The sequence below is a fragment of the Barbus barbus genome, assembly GCF_936440315.1.
Source record: "Barbus barbus genome assembly, chromosome: 37".
Lineage (NCBI taxonomy): Eukaryota > Metazoa > Chordata > Actinopteri > Cypriniformes > Cyprinidae > Barbus > Barbus barbus.
Window position 1 is genome coordinate 27349122 of NC_136715.1, and position 14862 is coordinate 27363983.

General features: G+C 37.7%; 1 protein-coding gene across 2 annotated transcripts; it reads right to left on the reverse strand.

The window, feature by feature from the left end:
- Nucleotides 1–334: 334 nt before the first annotated feature.
- rpl29 (ribosomal protein L29) lies at nt 335–5296 on the reverse strand. 2 transcript variants are annotated; one of them, XM_079396561.1, is made up of 4 exons: nt 4871–5296; nt 4474–4523; nt 4322–4386; nt 335–515 (listed from the first exon to the last, which is right to left on the reverse strand). In XM_079396561.1, the coding sequence occupies exons 2-4, from the start codon at nt 4508–4510 to the stop codon at nt 423–425; spliced, it is 195 nt and encodes a 64-aa protein (XP_079252687.1). In that variant the 5' UTR covers nt 4511–4523; nt 4871–5296; the 3' UTR covers nt 335–422. The 2 variants fall into 2 exon arrangements, with proteins under 2 accessions (XP_079252687.1, XP_079252688.1); XM_079396562.1 differs by having other exon boundaries at nt 4474–4526; nt 4871–4952.
- Nucleotides 5297–14862: the final 9566 nt, after the last annotated feature.

The window sequence follows — 14862 nt, forward strand, 5'->3', positions numbered from 1 at the left end:
ATCAAGTCACTCTAATTTTTAGACCTGTATAATGAATTTTTAGTAGTATAAAATTTCCTTCAACTATAATATCCTTGTTTAGTGTAATTTGTTTGTGCCAGAGAAGCGTCACAGGGGTCTGGAAGCACAGCAGAGCAAGTGAACGTACATTTCTGCATGTAAAGCACATGTGTTTATAGAGAGAGCATTTCCAGTAAAGCCACTGCAGAATGTAATAATCGTCCCGTATGAGACTCCTGAGCTCAGCAGGTGCATCAGATCATCACCAAACCTCCAGAAACACTGCATTCGACTCGCTGGGTGTTCATATGCAACAAGAGACAGACAGACACTCTTTGTCAAAGCATCGCTTTATTGTGGATGGTATAAAGTCCTTCAGGAGAACATTTGTACGCCGTTGACTCTCTGGGGTCTTTCCTCATCTATTTGGATGCCTGCTTCTTGGCGATGGTCCTCAACCCCTTCTTGTTGTGTTTCTTGGCAAAGCGCATGTTCCTCATGAACTTCGGGTCCACCTGAAACACAAGACACGTGTTCAACTCGCATCACACCAGGACCAGAGCACTAAACCCATGGAGACGTGACAGGGCTTTGAGAAGACATTTACATGTGTGGAGCGACTCAAACTCATCTCTGCACGCTGTTGTGAGTTTGGTTTATTATAGCGTTCATCTGGGAACGCAACGTTCGCCATTTCATCAGATTTGTAAGGTAAATCACTTATAAATCTACTCAAACACAGGAGAATACATTGTGGTTTCAAAATAAAAGCTCAAACCCTCAGTCTGCGTTTACACGGTATGAGGGCCACATTCATGTAACTACAGCGGCTATAACATTTCTGTCCTAAAGAAATGGACAAATATTAAAGATTAAGTGTTCATTTGAATTAAATGGTGCTTGCTCAATATTAAACAAGGCTTAGATCACACAGTAATGAGGAATAATAATAATAATAATAATAATAATGTTACATTTATATAGCGTTTTTCTGAGTACTCAAAGCGCTTTACATGGATGGAGGGGAATCTCCTCGTCCACCACCAGTGTGCTGCATCCACCTGGATGATGCGACGGCAGCCATAGTGCTCCAGAACACCCACCACACACCAGCTTACTGGTGGAGAGGAGACAGAGTGATGAAGCCAATCAGTGTATGGGGATGATTAGGAGGCCGTGATGGTCAGAGGCCAGGGATTTGGCCAGGATGCTGGGGTTACACCCCTACTCTTTTTCGAAGGACATCCTGGGATTTTTAGTGACCACAGAGAGTCAGGAACTCGGTTTAACATCTCATCTGAAGGACGGTGCTTTTTACAGTATAGTGTCCCCATCACTATACCGGGGCGTTAGGACCCACACAGACTGCACCACCTGCTGGCCTCACTAACACCTCTTCCAACAGCAACCTAGTTTTCCCAGGAGGTCTCCCATCCAGGTACTGACCAGCTCAACCCTGCTTAGCTTCAGTGGGCGACCAGTCTTGGGCTACGGGGTGATATGGCTGCTAAAATAATCATCAGGCCTCTGGCGGCCCTGCAGGTCTTTGTTGTGATGCTTCATCTACATTAGCTCTATTATTTATAATACATTATGTATTTTAACAGTTTTGTTCAATAAAACCATGATTAGTTTTTTTGAAAATTATTATTGCATCATTGCTATTATATGGATTTTCAAAAAAGATTTGAAGAGCTATTTTCCACTTACATCTATTTTTATTACCACACAATTATTATAGTGTCCTATGAAATTCGGTTTATTTACAAATTCAGTTTTCCAGTTTCATATTTCTATACTCTGCTTTAACGGTTAAATTAAGTTGTATTAATCAAAAAGCCTAATTAATTGAGTTTCACGGTTTTATCTGTACCAAATTCTATTTTCCATTATTTTCTGGATTCCATTAAATTAATAAATCAAAAGCATCAATTAATTGATTTTATGGTTTAAACTTTTTTTTTTATAAATACTGCACATTTACATTTTTCACCCAAATAAATTCTGGTAAATATTAGTTTGGAGTATTGGACGTGTGATTCTGACGCTATAATACTGAACTTGATTTCAGTGATTTGGACACCTGCTTCTGTGGTGCACTTTACTTCTGCCTTAAAAGAATTATAGAAATTTGGATTTCATTTGGTTTAAGAAAATATTAAGTAAAATAGGTTTTTTGTGGGAAATTAATCAATAGATGAACCGAAATAGAAATCGTCGTTAGTGGCAGCCCTACTGAGAACCATTGCAAACTTGACCCTAGCAATCCTACAGCGGAGAACCTGCTGACCTCCACTCGGCCACTGCAGGCTTCATTTGATCATTTTCAGTTCTAGTCTGTCCTTGTTAGTTTATCATATTTAGTCAACCTTATCCTCTTTTAGTCAACGAAATCATCACATTTTCGTCATGATGTATAATGGTTAAACTGGGAAAAAAAGTTTCTAATGTTTCTTCTGCAGATTTCCAGGCCAAACATCAAACCTCTCGTTCTGAAAATGGCATGGCTATAGTTTTTAGAGTTGGTTAACTATTAATCAGTAGATTTTCATTCTGATGAACCACAATCTTCTAGCCGTGTTCTGGGGACGCTTCAACAAGACGTCCCTGAGCATTATTAGCAGCGTCTGCCATCCAATCAGAATGAGCCGTTTTTGATATGAAATCGTCAATTTGATCTTAAAATTATATTTTCATTACTGGAGCAGAAACTATTAAATCATTAAAAAAGTATGCTTGTATGCAACGATTTTGATTTAGGTGCGCTATAAAATAAAACTACACATTTCATTTAGACTCATTTTTACCAAGCAATATTATAAATTATTAGTCAAGAACTATGAAGTATTTCTATTCCAAGAACTTATGCTACAAACATGATTAGCCTGAACCTGTGAACCCATGCTATTCATCTGTATTTATCTGCCCTAAATTCTATTTCACATTAGAATTGTCCAAATTATAGTACGACTATCCCAGAGGTTCCCAGATGGTTAAATATTTCCAGGGGAAACTGGAAGTGCAGATCTGTGCTCTTTAACAGCTGATGTTACCCACAAGCCATCACGCCTTAGACAAGGACTACAACCTGAATAAAGTGCTGAAAAACTACAAACATGGCAGATATGTGAAGCCAACAGTTAAGTAGAGAGGTTTAGATAAAGGAGTTTGGGTGATTAATAATCAAATATCTATCCTGATGAAAAATATTTCCTTCCCATGTTGTATTTCATCTGCAGTGGGATTGTGAACGTTTCAAAGGTATGTTTGGTCATTAACGTTTATAGGCATCAATATGCAAACACATGAGGAGAGCTCTCTAAATCAAAGACTGCAGATCAACCTGCCTCTTCACTTCCCTCCACTACACTAGGAAACTACGGGCGTTTAATTACATGGAGTTTCTTACATATGGATGACAACACTGTCAAAACGATCCCAGTTCACAAGCATCCATGAAAACGACTGGAAGCACCTGTTATTCACTGAAGCTTTCCATCAAAATAAAAGCTTAAAGTGCAGTATTAATTGCTGACTGCTAGTGGTTTAAATGCAGTCCAGATTCAAAATCTTTTTCAAGTGTAGAAAGATGTATTGTAAACAAATAATACCTATAAAATATTATTTACTTCACAGTGCAATTGTTTTGCTATATGGCTATTACTGTCATTATAGTTATTATATTCTAATTTGTCTGGCTTGTAAAACAGCAGTGTGAATGTAACTTGGACTGAGACAGTATATCACAAATAAGTGTCGAGTCGCCCTTAAAGTTCAGCTACAACTCAATTCAGTTTTCTGGCTCAAGTTTAAGAACACAGGCTGAGCTCTTCATTTTAGACTAAGTGCAATACAACACTTTCACTTTAAAACACACAAACGTTCACAAAGATACTGTACTGTGGACTTCATATCATACTGTCATACTGAGAGACTGATATCATTACACCCCTATTGCTCTGCAGAGAAAGCATGTCTGGGATCATATTCCTACAGACTGAACACATCTCCCTGATCATGAACTCAGCCACGATACCAGACCCCTTTTCAAAAGTGTGTTTTCAGAGCAAAACGCATGAGAAGTTTTGCATTTTCAGATGATAATTTGTTAATTTTTTTTAACGAGTAACTTACATGGTTTAGGAGCATGTGTGTGATAACTAAGATGCGCTTAAACTCCTCGCGGTGTGTTACAGGCAGCTCGTGCTGCTCAGATGAATCAGATCAGAGAGAGAGATGTAGAAGATACTCAGATCTCATGAATCAGACTCCGATCACTCAGAGAGAGAGAGATGATGTAGAAGATATTCAGATCTCTTACCCCTTTCAGAGACTCGTAGCGATGAGACCGCGGCTTCTTGATGCCGTTTCTGTGCCACTTACGAGCTACAGAGAGAGAGAGATGAGTTACACACACACTTACACACGAGGACAAACACACACGAGGACAAACACACACACGAGGACACTTACACTGGTTGTGTGAGGTGTGGTTCTTAGACTTGGCCATTTCTGATCGCGGTCTGCTAGAAACAGAGGAGGAACATTAGAGCATCTTCAGAAACACGTCTCTAAACACAACAGACCGCGTTCACACGGCTCTTCAGACTGTCTCCGAGCACAGCAGCAGTTTAGTGTGCGTCTGAAGCTAAAACAAACTTAAGCACATGTTGAGCACCATGCTAGCAGCTAGCGTCCAGCAGACACTCCTCTATTTCTCTCTTTACTGCAGGATCCGCGAGCCATCGGCGTCGATACCCGCGCGCTAACACTCCCTCAACACGACACTGAACTCATGATTCAACAACACTCTCCATCTCTGGAGGATTACAGCAGATTTCATTCATACGGAGACGAACTCGGTACCTACCACTCAAGCGCAAGACAACCGGAAGAGAGAGAGAGAAACACCGAGGCATTGTGGGAGATAAGCGTCCCCTTCGCCGGATGTGACGTATGACAAAACGCGCGCATTTACAAAAGTAATAACCGGTTAAAACAGATCTCAGACAGCTTCTCTGTCAATGAATGAACAAATAAACAAATAGACCAATTAATATGAAAAAACGGTCTGATGAGAAATAAAAAAATAAAAGCTTGTTACAACTTGCATATAATCGGGGGGGGTAAGGGGGGGTAACCCCCCAATATTATACCACGGTTAATGGAAACCTAGAATCAGGCTATTTATTAATTATTTGAACTTTTATAAGCGCTAACCTCACATAGGAACCGATCGGAGCTTATCAACACAACATGACTGAAGCAGTTATTTAATCGTGCACGAGCGGCGCGCGAATCACTATACTCTGTGCGCGTGCACGAGCGCTCGAGAAGTGAGAGGAGATTTGCGCGAGCTGTTTCTATCATGAAGCTGATGATAAAATATGCATCAAACTGAATTCTATTGAGAAACTGCCAGTTAAAAAAGAGAAAGTCGAACATTATCTAAAAAAAAGGCACAAACTAAAAAGACTGAAAAGAGGAGAACAGATAATATTGCACCAGCACTAACAGAATATTAAAATATTTTTAAACTACTCATGACCAGATTAACGGGCACTGGAGCAGAGGCCAGGATTATTAATATTTAATAAACGATCACACCGGCGTGATTAGATCATCAGCTGCTAAATTAAAGTCTGCGCTCCTCAGCTGTTGAGTATAATGACCAATCAGAGGCGTCAGATGGGTCATCGCTGAAACAGCTGTGTGTTATTCAGCGCGCGCTCCATGAATGATTTCTCTCATCAGAAACAACTAGTGCAGAAGTGCATACGATGTAAGCAAGATATTAATTTCACAATGTAAGCAACTTCAGTGATTAATGGGAGTTTTTGAGAGTGCTTTAATTCTGCCAATGATAATGTTCTTTGATACTGTAAACGCAGTGTGTATTTACAGTAGCTCCGCCCACCAGCGTGTGATTGGCCTGTCAAGATGATAAAGACGCTCTGAATCGTGACGTCCAGCGGCGCTGATGGTGAAGCGCATGATTTTTGACCGATAGACCCGAGTTCGAATCCACCTTTTGCCAAACTTTTTTCTCCCTTTTCAAATCTCATATCACATCGTAAAAGCATTTATTGTCAATAAAAATTAAAGAAATAACCAAAAAGTTGAAAATGAAAGTATTGGGTAGATGTAGGGAGGGCTTTATTGTATCAATAAGGTGGCATCCATTTAATAATCTGAATTAAAATGATTAAACATTTACACTCAATACGTTATTATTGCATGTGGTTTATAATGTAATACAATACTGAAGTGCAGATAATTGCCACTATTGTGCGATAAGTAGTATAAATATCAGAAAACCCTGCTATTTTAACAGTGTAAATATAATCTACAGCTATTTGCACTTAGTGTAAATAACATATCGCTAAAAATACTGCTATTTGCACTTAGTGTAGATAAAATCCATTACTATTTGAATTTAAGAAAAACTGAGCACAGTTTCAGCTGAGAGGAGCTTATAATCCGTCCCTGCTCATGACCACCTTTACTGTAATTTATCACGGTTTACTGTAGGCTTATTTACTGTGGTGAATTGTGTCTAACTTGTTGAATTTATAATAGATAATCTGTTAAGGGAATAGATTTTCCCTATAGATTTATATTACAACTGTGGCATGTTGTAGCTATTGTTTGTAAAGGCTGTTGTTTCTCATAACAAATGCAATATAGATTAATAAAGTCATTATTGGCCTGGTAATGATTAATAGGCTAGCCTCAGTATAGCGAACGCTACAGTTAAGAGCTATGGTGTTTCTTCATAAGAGCAAGCACAAGTCAGGATGGAGAGGCAATGGGTTCTAATGATGAGTGACGGAGAAAGCTTCAGATATTCCAGTGATGCACAGATTACATCATTAACAGCCTGATGAACTGTTAACGAGTAGGAAATAAACTATATCAATAAGAGAAAACGTTAAATTAGATTGACTTCCCATGGCGTGCTGAATTAGAACATTCTGTCAAACTATAGCCTAAGTGTCTAAATAATATAAAATATATTATATCCTATGTAAGTATGTATTATATCCTATGTAGTATTTGTTAACTAGCTTATTACTTTATTGCAGTTACGCAATCAACCAACTTTGCATGTGAGGTGGACCATTTTACAAAAATAAACATTTAAGCAAACAAACAAACAAATAAATAAACCTTACTTATTCAACCCCCCCAATGTTCAAACCAAAACTACGCCCTTGCATATATAATTTACATAGTTATAAAAATAAAATAAAAAACCTGTCTCCACAAAAAACTCCCTGTTTCCCCAGTTTCAATTCAGATTAATAGTCCACTGCCCCAGGGTGTCTCTGTTGAATTACATAATAAAAGCCCTCCAAATCTCATATTCTACCTGTTCTGCCTGTGATTTTGAATAGCTCTAAAAATGCGACTCCCTGTTTCCACAGAACAGTTTTACTTTTGGCTGACAGTATATCTCATCAGAGTGTCACTCACACATTGACTAGACGTTCTGATGTATAATTTCAAAATGAAAGCCCTCTAAAAACGCTCATGTATGCTGTTTGTTCTGTGAATTCAGATTAGGTAATAAAGGAAACTCCTTGTTTACACAGAGCACTGATAGTACACCACTCCAGAGTGTGGCTCCAGCAACGTCAGGATTGGCTGATGCTGAATCGCTAAATAAAAGCCCTCCAAATAATCATCTATAAGCTAGGTTGTTTATATATTCATTTATATATTGCTAAAGTGTCATATGGGTCAGTCTTATGATCTGAAGTGCAACACTTAAATCAACTCTGTTGCAAAGACAACTCTGGGCGAGACATATTCCTATGGCCTTGCCTACATGTTCATCTGTGTTGGACATCATTCTTAAATATCTTTGTTGTGCAATACAAATGTGTGTGTGTATATATATATATATAAATAAATGTAATTGGGGTTTTAGCTGTGACTTTATTGACTTTTTTATTTACTTTGTTATATTTACTAATTTTATTTTGATGCTGTAAAGCACATTGGTCAGGTGCTGCTGTTGTAAATGGTGCTATATAAATAAATTCAACTTGAAACTTAAAAATATACAGCTGTTAGGTCATGTTAGCTCAGGTTCATTAAATAATAAAGTTCAAATGTTGCTTTTAATGTGTTAAGTGTTGAAATTAATTAAAATTAGTGAATGCTTAGAACAAGTTTTCATTGAAAGTGAAAAAGGTGAAAGTGACGTGACATACGGCCAATTAATGAATGAACTAATGTTAACAAATGTTAATATATAGCCTATTAGGTGTATTAAGTATTTGAGTATTTTGGTGCTGTGCTGAACACCATTGCCAATATAAAATCTGAACGGCTGTTTGAACATTTAACCCTATGGTCTGCTTTGGTCATCTTAGACTGAAAAAGAAAAATGGAAGGAAATTAACTAAATTAATACTTCATCAGAATGGTACGAAAGTCTGACTTTAATGGGAGTTGCTATGTGACCCCCCCCCCCCCCATTGTGGACTTGATTCAAAACAGCAGCACTTGTGTGGTTCACGGTCAAAAATGACCACCATAGAAAATAAATGGGAAATATGAAAATACAAAATCAGCCATAATGTAGAAAAAAGGAACAAGGAATACACTCTGCCTCATTTCAATGGTATTTAAATATTTTTGCTGTATTTCTAACTTAAATACTACAGTATAGCATTTCTGGAGCAGCAGCTGTTATCCTGGTAAACCAATAAACAGTTTCACACGAGGCACACTTGCTAAACTCACCGGAGGCCATACGTTTGCTACAGTTATCAACATTTTTAAGGTAAATTACGTAAGTTTATATATATATATAAATATGTTGCTGTAATGTATATAAACAGTTTTTAACAAATTTCAAAAATCATGTTTTTTCATTGTGCATTCCAATTAATCTCAAACACACTGCAGTTGGGTTATTTTGATTAGGTAATATAACTAACTACCACAATAAAACATGATAACATAATAAAAAAAAGTTAAAAATTATTCAAAAATATGAATAATTTGTAATAAATAATTTTCTCAGTATTTTTAAGTGCCCACGATAACAATATTGCGAATGTTCATTGTGGTTATATATTACATTAGTGAATACTGGCACATGAGTGGAAACAGGGAGTTGACCTTTTAATCTGAATTGTCAGACAAAAAGTGTTTGGAGGGAACAATCCATCTGATATGAAAGTGGTCTGTGGAAACAGGGAGTTTTATTTCTGTTGCAACCTGAACCAATTGACAAAACAGCATATTCGTTTTAGAGGACTTGTATTTTGAAATGACACATCAGTTAAAATGGCTGGAGTTATTAATCTGATATGAAACTGGTCTGTGAAAACGGAGTTTCCTTTTTAGAGCTAAAGACACAACTGGTCATATATGAGTGTTTGAGGGCTTTTATTTTGTAATAGGAAATCAGACTGTTCATCAAAAGTGAAACTTTTTTTGTGGAAACAGGGAGTTTTATGTAGAGTTAAATGTAAATTTACAGATAAATATGGTTATATGCAAGTTAATGAGAGGCTTTTATTTAGTTATTTCTCATCAGACAGTTATTTTCATATTATTTGGAAATTGTACATTTAATATTACTCAACTTTGGAAGTCATCTTCATTTTATCAGACCATTTTTTAAATATTTTTATTGTTTAAAATGTATTTATTTATTTGTTCATTTATTTATTGATTATTGACAGAGAAACTGGCTCATTAAATGAATGCCAGAGATTGCTTGTCCTCTGTACTGAGGTTTTACACGCTATTACCGCAACGCCTCACGAAATAACCTGGCGGCTAGATGAGCGTGTTTTTCAGTGTGGAGGCTGGCTGTGGGAGCTGAAGAGCTTCCTGAAGAACAACTATCACCAAACACTAAACACAGCTGTGCATCATTCAGGGAACAACACAGTATTAAGAATCTTAACAACTTATCATTTTCTCTTGTGGACGGTATGTAAATGTCTTTTATGTGAAATATCTTATTCAGGCCAGTACTTGATAAACAATAACATGCATTTTGTATGAGCCTTCTTATTTTGGTCAAATAATTAACATTTTACAGATTCTGAAAGGGGGGTGTAAACTTTTGACCTCAACTGTAATATGAATGTGGTGGTTTAAATTTTCTTTTGCCTCCTTAAATAATACTTTTAAGATAAATTGGTTAAAGCAGCACTTAACAAACCCTGATTCATTTTGGAATATTCTTCCTAATATTGTTTTCTCTAAGGTTATTATTACATATTAATTACACTATCACTAAAGTGCTAAATAAAGTGCTTTTGGCATCTAATTGATAAAGGATTTCTGTATTTTGTACATGCTTTTTCTTCTTTGTTATACAAAGACTTTATATTTGGTCATCACACAGAACACACACATTATGCAAATAAATCTTTTATTTTGTATGCAATTAATCGCGATTGACAGCACTAATATTTTTATTTATTTTTAGCAATTTAGTTTTTTACACAAATGTAAGTTTCAAGGTGCTAAGCCCTACTTTTCTTTTTTCTATAAAGGACTTACACTCTTCTTACATCCAGTGACTCTAAAGCCCTTAAAACCGTCTCACTGTGTCGTTCTCATGATGTTTTCCTCATTTGTAAGCTGTAAAGTTGTTGATTGTTCTTGCCCCTGCCAGTGACTTGTACATGTTCTTTGTCATGACAATTAAAACAGACAGTAAAAAGACTCTGGATGATTCAGTGCAGGACGTGTCCAGCAGATGTCAGTGGAAGCACACACTAATGTGGCTTCATACATAATAATGCTGAATGATCACAGAACTCTCATTTCTTACAGGAGCAGGCTCATCAAACATGCTTTCACATCAGTCCTGTGGGCCTATGAACGGGAAGGTCCAGTTATAACAATCTGATTAAACTTTACAAGCTCAAACATTCTTGAAATATACACAGATGAATGGTTTAAAATAAGACCTATAACATGCATTTAGTACAGTGATGCTCAAATCTGGCTCGCGAGATCCACTTTCCTGCCGAGTTTAGCTCCAACCCTGATCAAACTCACCTACCTGTGATTCTCTAATGATCCTGAAGACACTGATTAGCAGCTCAGGTGTGTTTGATTAGGGTTACAGCTGAACTTTACAGGAAAGTGGATCTCACGAGCCAGATTTCAGTATCCCTGATTTAGAATATAGATATACTTTAAGATTGAGATGATGATAATATGATGCAGCGCATCTAGAAACGTCTCCAGAGCTCTCTTTACAGCATCTCTGTCTCTTCTCTCTTTTACATAACAGCTAGGTCCACTGAGAGACAGGCCCGGCTAAACCCAATCCCATACCACACACACTTTCATCTATCCATCCCACCGTCCTCCAGATATCACTCCATAATAATATGATCATTTCTCACTCATCTGCCCTGAATTACCCCAGAAACCTCTGCTGGGTTTGGACATAATGAAGGTCTGAGTTTCAAAGCGATCAGATATGAAGGGTTACGTGTTTGAATAATAAAACACAGGGATCATTTTAAAGTGAATGCTGGTTTAAATGTGTTGTGTAAATGTTTGAACTGAGATCGGTTTCTTTTAATGCATTGTAATGTATGTTTGTATGTTTCATATCATCTTGCAGGAGATATTAATGCTCCTGCCAGGCTGTTTTAAATAAATGAAAGAATGAATTAAAGTTTGTTGGTGTGTTTTGGGTGTAAGCATTACTAATTCTCAGTCATTTTCACAGTCAGCATTCACATTATATTCAGAAACTGTACAAATGCAGTCATTGTTTCTGAAGGGCATCAGTGACACTTCTGGCTCTTCCTCCTAAACTGAGTCATGATAGGCTGCTGGTGTAATGTTATCAAGGCAATGCTGGGGAGTAATTAATTACATGTACAGTAATCTGGATTACATAATCAGATTGCAAAAATTAGATTACGTTTTAAAATACTTGTAATCAGACTAGTTACTTTTGTACTCATAACACAATTACATATGATTCACTCGAGGCTTGGTCTTTTTTGGAAGGCTTTTGTTTTCCAAACACATTAAAATGCAAGAATGCATGTTATTTCTCATTTACGTTTAGCGCAAGGTTAACTCTTTCTTTTTCTCTCTCTTTCAGCTAATATATTTACTAGAGCGTAACTCGTTAACTTAATCAATTAGTTATGACAAAATAACGTGATTAAAATATTTTAACGCACTGGCCCTGTACGTCATCTTACATTCTGAGTATCATCTTACATTCAATTTGTGAGTAATCTACCCAGCTCTGTGCATAATACCGTTTATTTGTTTTTAATTGGAAAAACCATCCGCTTGATCCATCAGCGATGAAACATGCATTTGGAAGCACATTTTGTGTTGTCTGTAGTCCTAGTCAGCATCATATCAACACTAGGCTGACATTTGAATGGATATATAACACGTTAAAGCTCTTTGGCTGTGTTGTGTTGACTAATTCATATTTTGTAATATTTTGAATGGATTCCCCCAATCGCCTGCAAACAAACACTCCTCAGTTCTGGACAAATTACTAAATGACATATGACCACAAAACCAGTCATAAGAGTAAATTTTTAGAAATTGAGGTGTATGCATCATCTGAAGCTGAATAAATAATATTTCCATTGATGTATGGTTTGTTAGGATCGGACAATATTGTCCTGAGATACAACTATTTGAAAATCTGGAATCTGAGGGAGCAAAAAAATCTAAATATTGAGAAAATCTCCTTTAAAGTTGTTCAAATGAAAGGGGAAAGGGAAGTGGTGTGTATGGTGACCCATACTAGGAATTTGTGCTCTGCATTTAACCCATCCAACACACACCCGGAGCAGATCACAATCCCTGCCGGCCCGAGACTCGAACCCACAACCTTCGGGTTACATGTCCAACTCTCTATCCATTAGGCCAAGACTGCCCATGAACTCCTTAGCAAAGTTTTGGTATAAAAGAGAAATGTATAATTTTGAGCCATACAATGTATTGTTGGCTATTGCTACAAATATATCTGTGCTACTCATGACTGCTTTTGTGCTCCAGGGTTACATATTTGGCTCCAAACTGGTGAAATTCACCAAAAGGCAAACACTTTGGGGCACTATCTGCAATAATCATTGAACATAACAATCAAATGTTGATTAAAAAATGAAGTCTCTGTTCTCTGGAGTCATCTGTGTTTGCTGGTGCCGCATAACGAACGTCCACAGCAACACTCGAGTCTCTGTCTGCACATCTGGCTTCTGTTAGAGAGATGAAATTGCGAGCCGGATCATGTTTCAGAATGTCTCTAGAGGGGGTATGGGAAAGCGAGCCTTCCGTGGCAGAGGCAGCGGTTAGCCGGGGACATTTGGATGTCATTACAGCACAGGCCTGTTGTGTAATCAGTGCCTTCAGCTTCCTCTTTCTTCTGAAACGAAAACCTCATTAAAGCAGCACCTCGGCGGTGCGCCTGAGTTTAGCTCATGCCAGGCTCAGAGGGCTTTTCTGCCACAAACACGCATGCAGCAGGGGCAAACGGGGCCCGGTTAGACCCCTCCCAGGCCCTTGACATTCTCCTTCCTCCGACCCTCATGCAGCGCGGCAGACGTGTTTTATGCACCAGGCGCTGAGTGTTAGAGGACTGTTCAATGGCATGCAGTCCTGCATGCTGATAGAGGCGCTCTGAGTCCAGCTCCGCTCACAGGCCAATCGCAATGCAGGACAACGTCGGGGATGGAGGAATGCCGCTGATGCGTTCATGAGAGCATGCACTCTGATTGGCCGAGAGGCAGAATGAATGAAGACAGCTGATCTGAATGAGCGCCAGGCAGATCCTCTGAAAGAAACAGCTGTATGGGACACAGATCCACAGCACTGAGCGACCTAATTAAGCCACTGATTGCATTCTACTGTATGATTGTGTAAGAAAAGATATGGGATGTTCCTGTATTGCGACATAAGTGGAAAGTAGAGCGCGTTTAGTCCCTTGAAAGTGAAACACTTGACTGTTCCCTAGTAAACAAGAAATATATTTAAAATACATTTATTTCATATGAGTATTGTTCAAATTTATTATCATATTTACTGATAAGACTTACTGATATAGAAATTATAATTAAAATTTATTTGGAGTACTACTTGTGCACAATGCGCATTACTTAATATTAAGCCTGAAATGTGTTTTAATGTCACTATTGTATGATCTCTGAATAATATCTGTCTTTAAATGCAAGATATTTAAAGTTTACATGAAGTATGCTTGCAATAGTTCCACATTAGCACAATCAAATATGCAAATATATTCAGCACTACTTCCACACAATTAAAGCGCATTAAGCACAAAATTAGTTGTTCCAGACATATACCAGTTTAGTATACCAAAAGTACAATTGGTGGGTATTTTTATTAAGCACATAATTATGTAAATGTATTTGTAGTATACTTTGCATGACATAAATGTATTTAAAATACTTTTTAGTATATTTATTCTTCACTATAGGGTTATCGTGCCTGTACAAAAGCAGCAGACGTGGCCATGGGAGACATTCAAGTCAGTACAATCAGTAGAGAAATTAAGTTATGTAAGGTGCGGCTGATGACTCACGCTCTTTGTTACAAACACAGGCTTAGTATTTTTAACCCAGCTTTATTGAGCAATCCATGCACCACTCCCAGTCGCAGCTCAAAGCCGCTGACCTGCTTTTCCTCTGATAAGAACGCAGCTGCTCGGACCGAAACACCTGCATACAGTGTGTGTTCCCTTTCACAGCTCTGCAGATCCATATTGCTCGGTCTGAGCCCAGTGTGATGATGTGTTTGCACAAAATGCAACTGTATTGAAGTTGTTGTGGTTAATTACTCCTGTTATTGCTGGTGCGATGACTCCATTGA

Coding starts and splice junctions, on each gene's coding strand:
- rpl29 (XM_079396561.1), bottom strand. CDS start 4,510: ATGGCCAAGTCTAAGAACCACACCTCACACAACCAGT. Junction 4,387..4,473: donor CCACACCTCACACAACCAGT/GTAAGTGTCCTC, acceptor CTCTCTCTGTAG/CTCGTAAGTGGCACAGAAAC. Junction 516..4,321: donor GCTACGAGTCTCTGAAAGGG/GTAAGAGATCTG, acceptor CTTGTGTTTCAG/GTGGACCCGAAGTTCATGAG.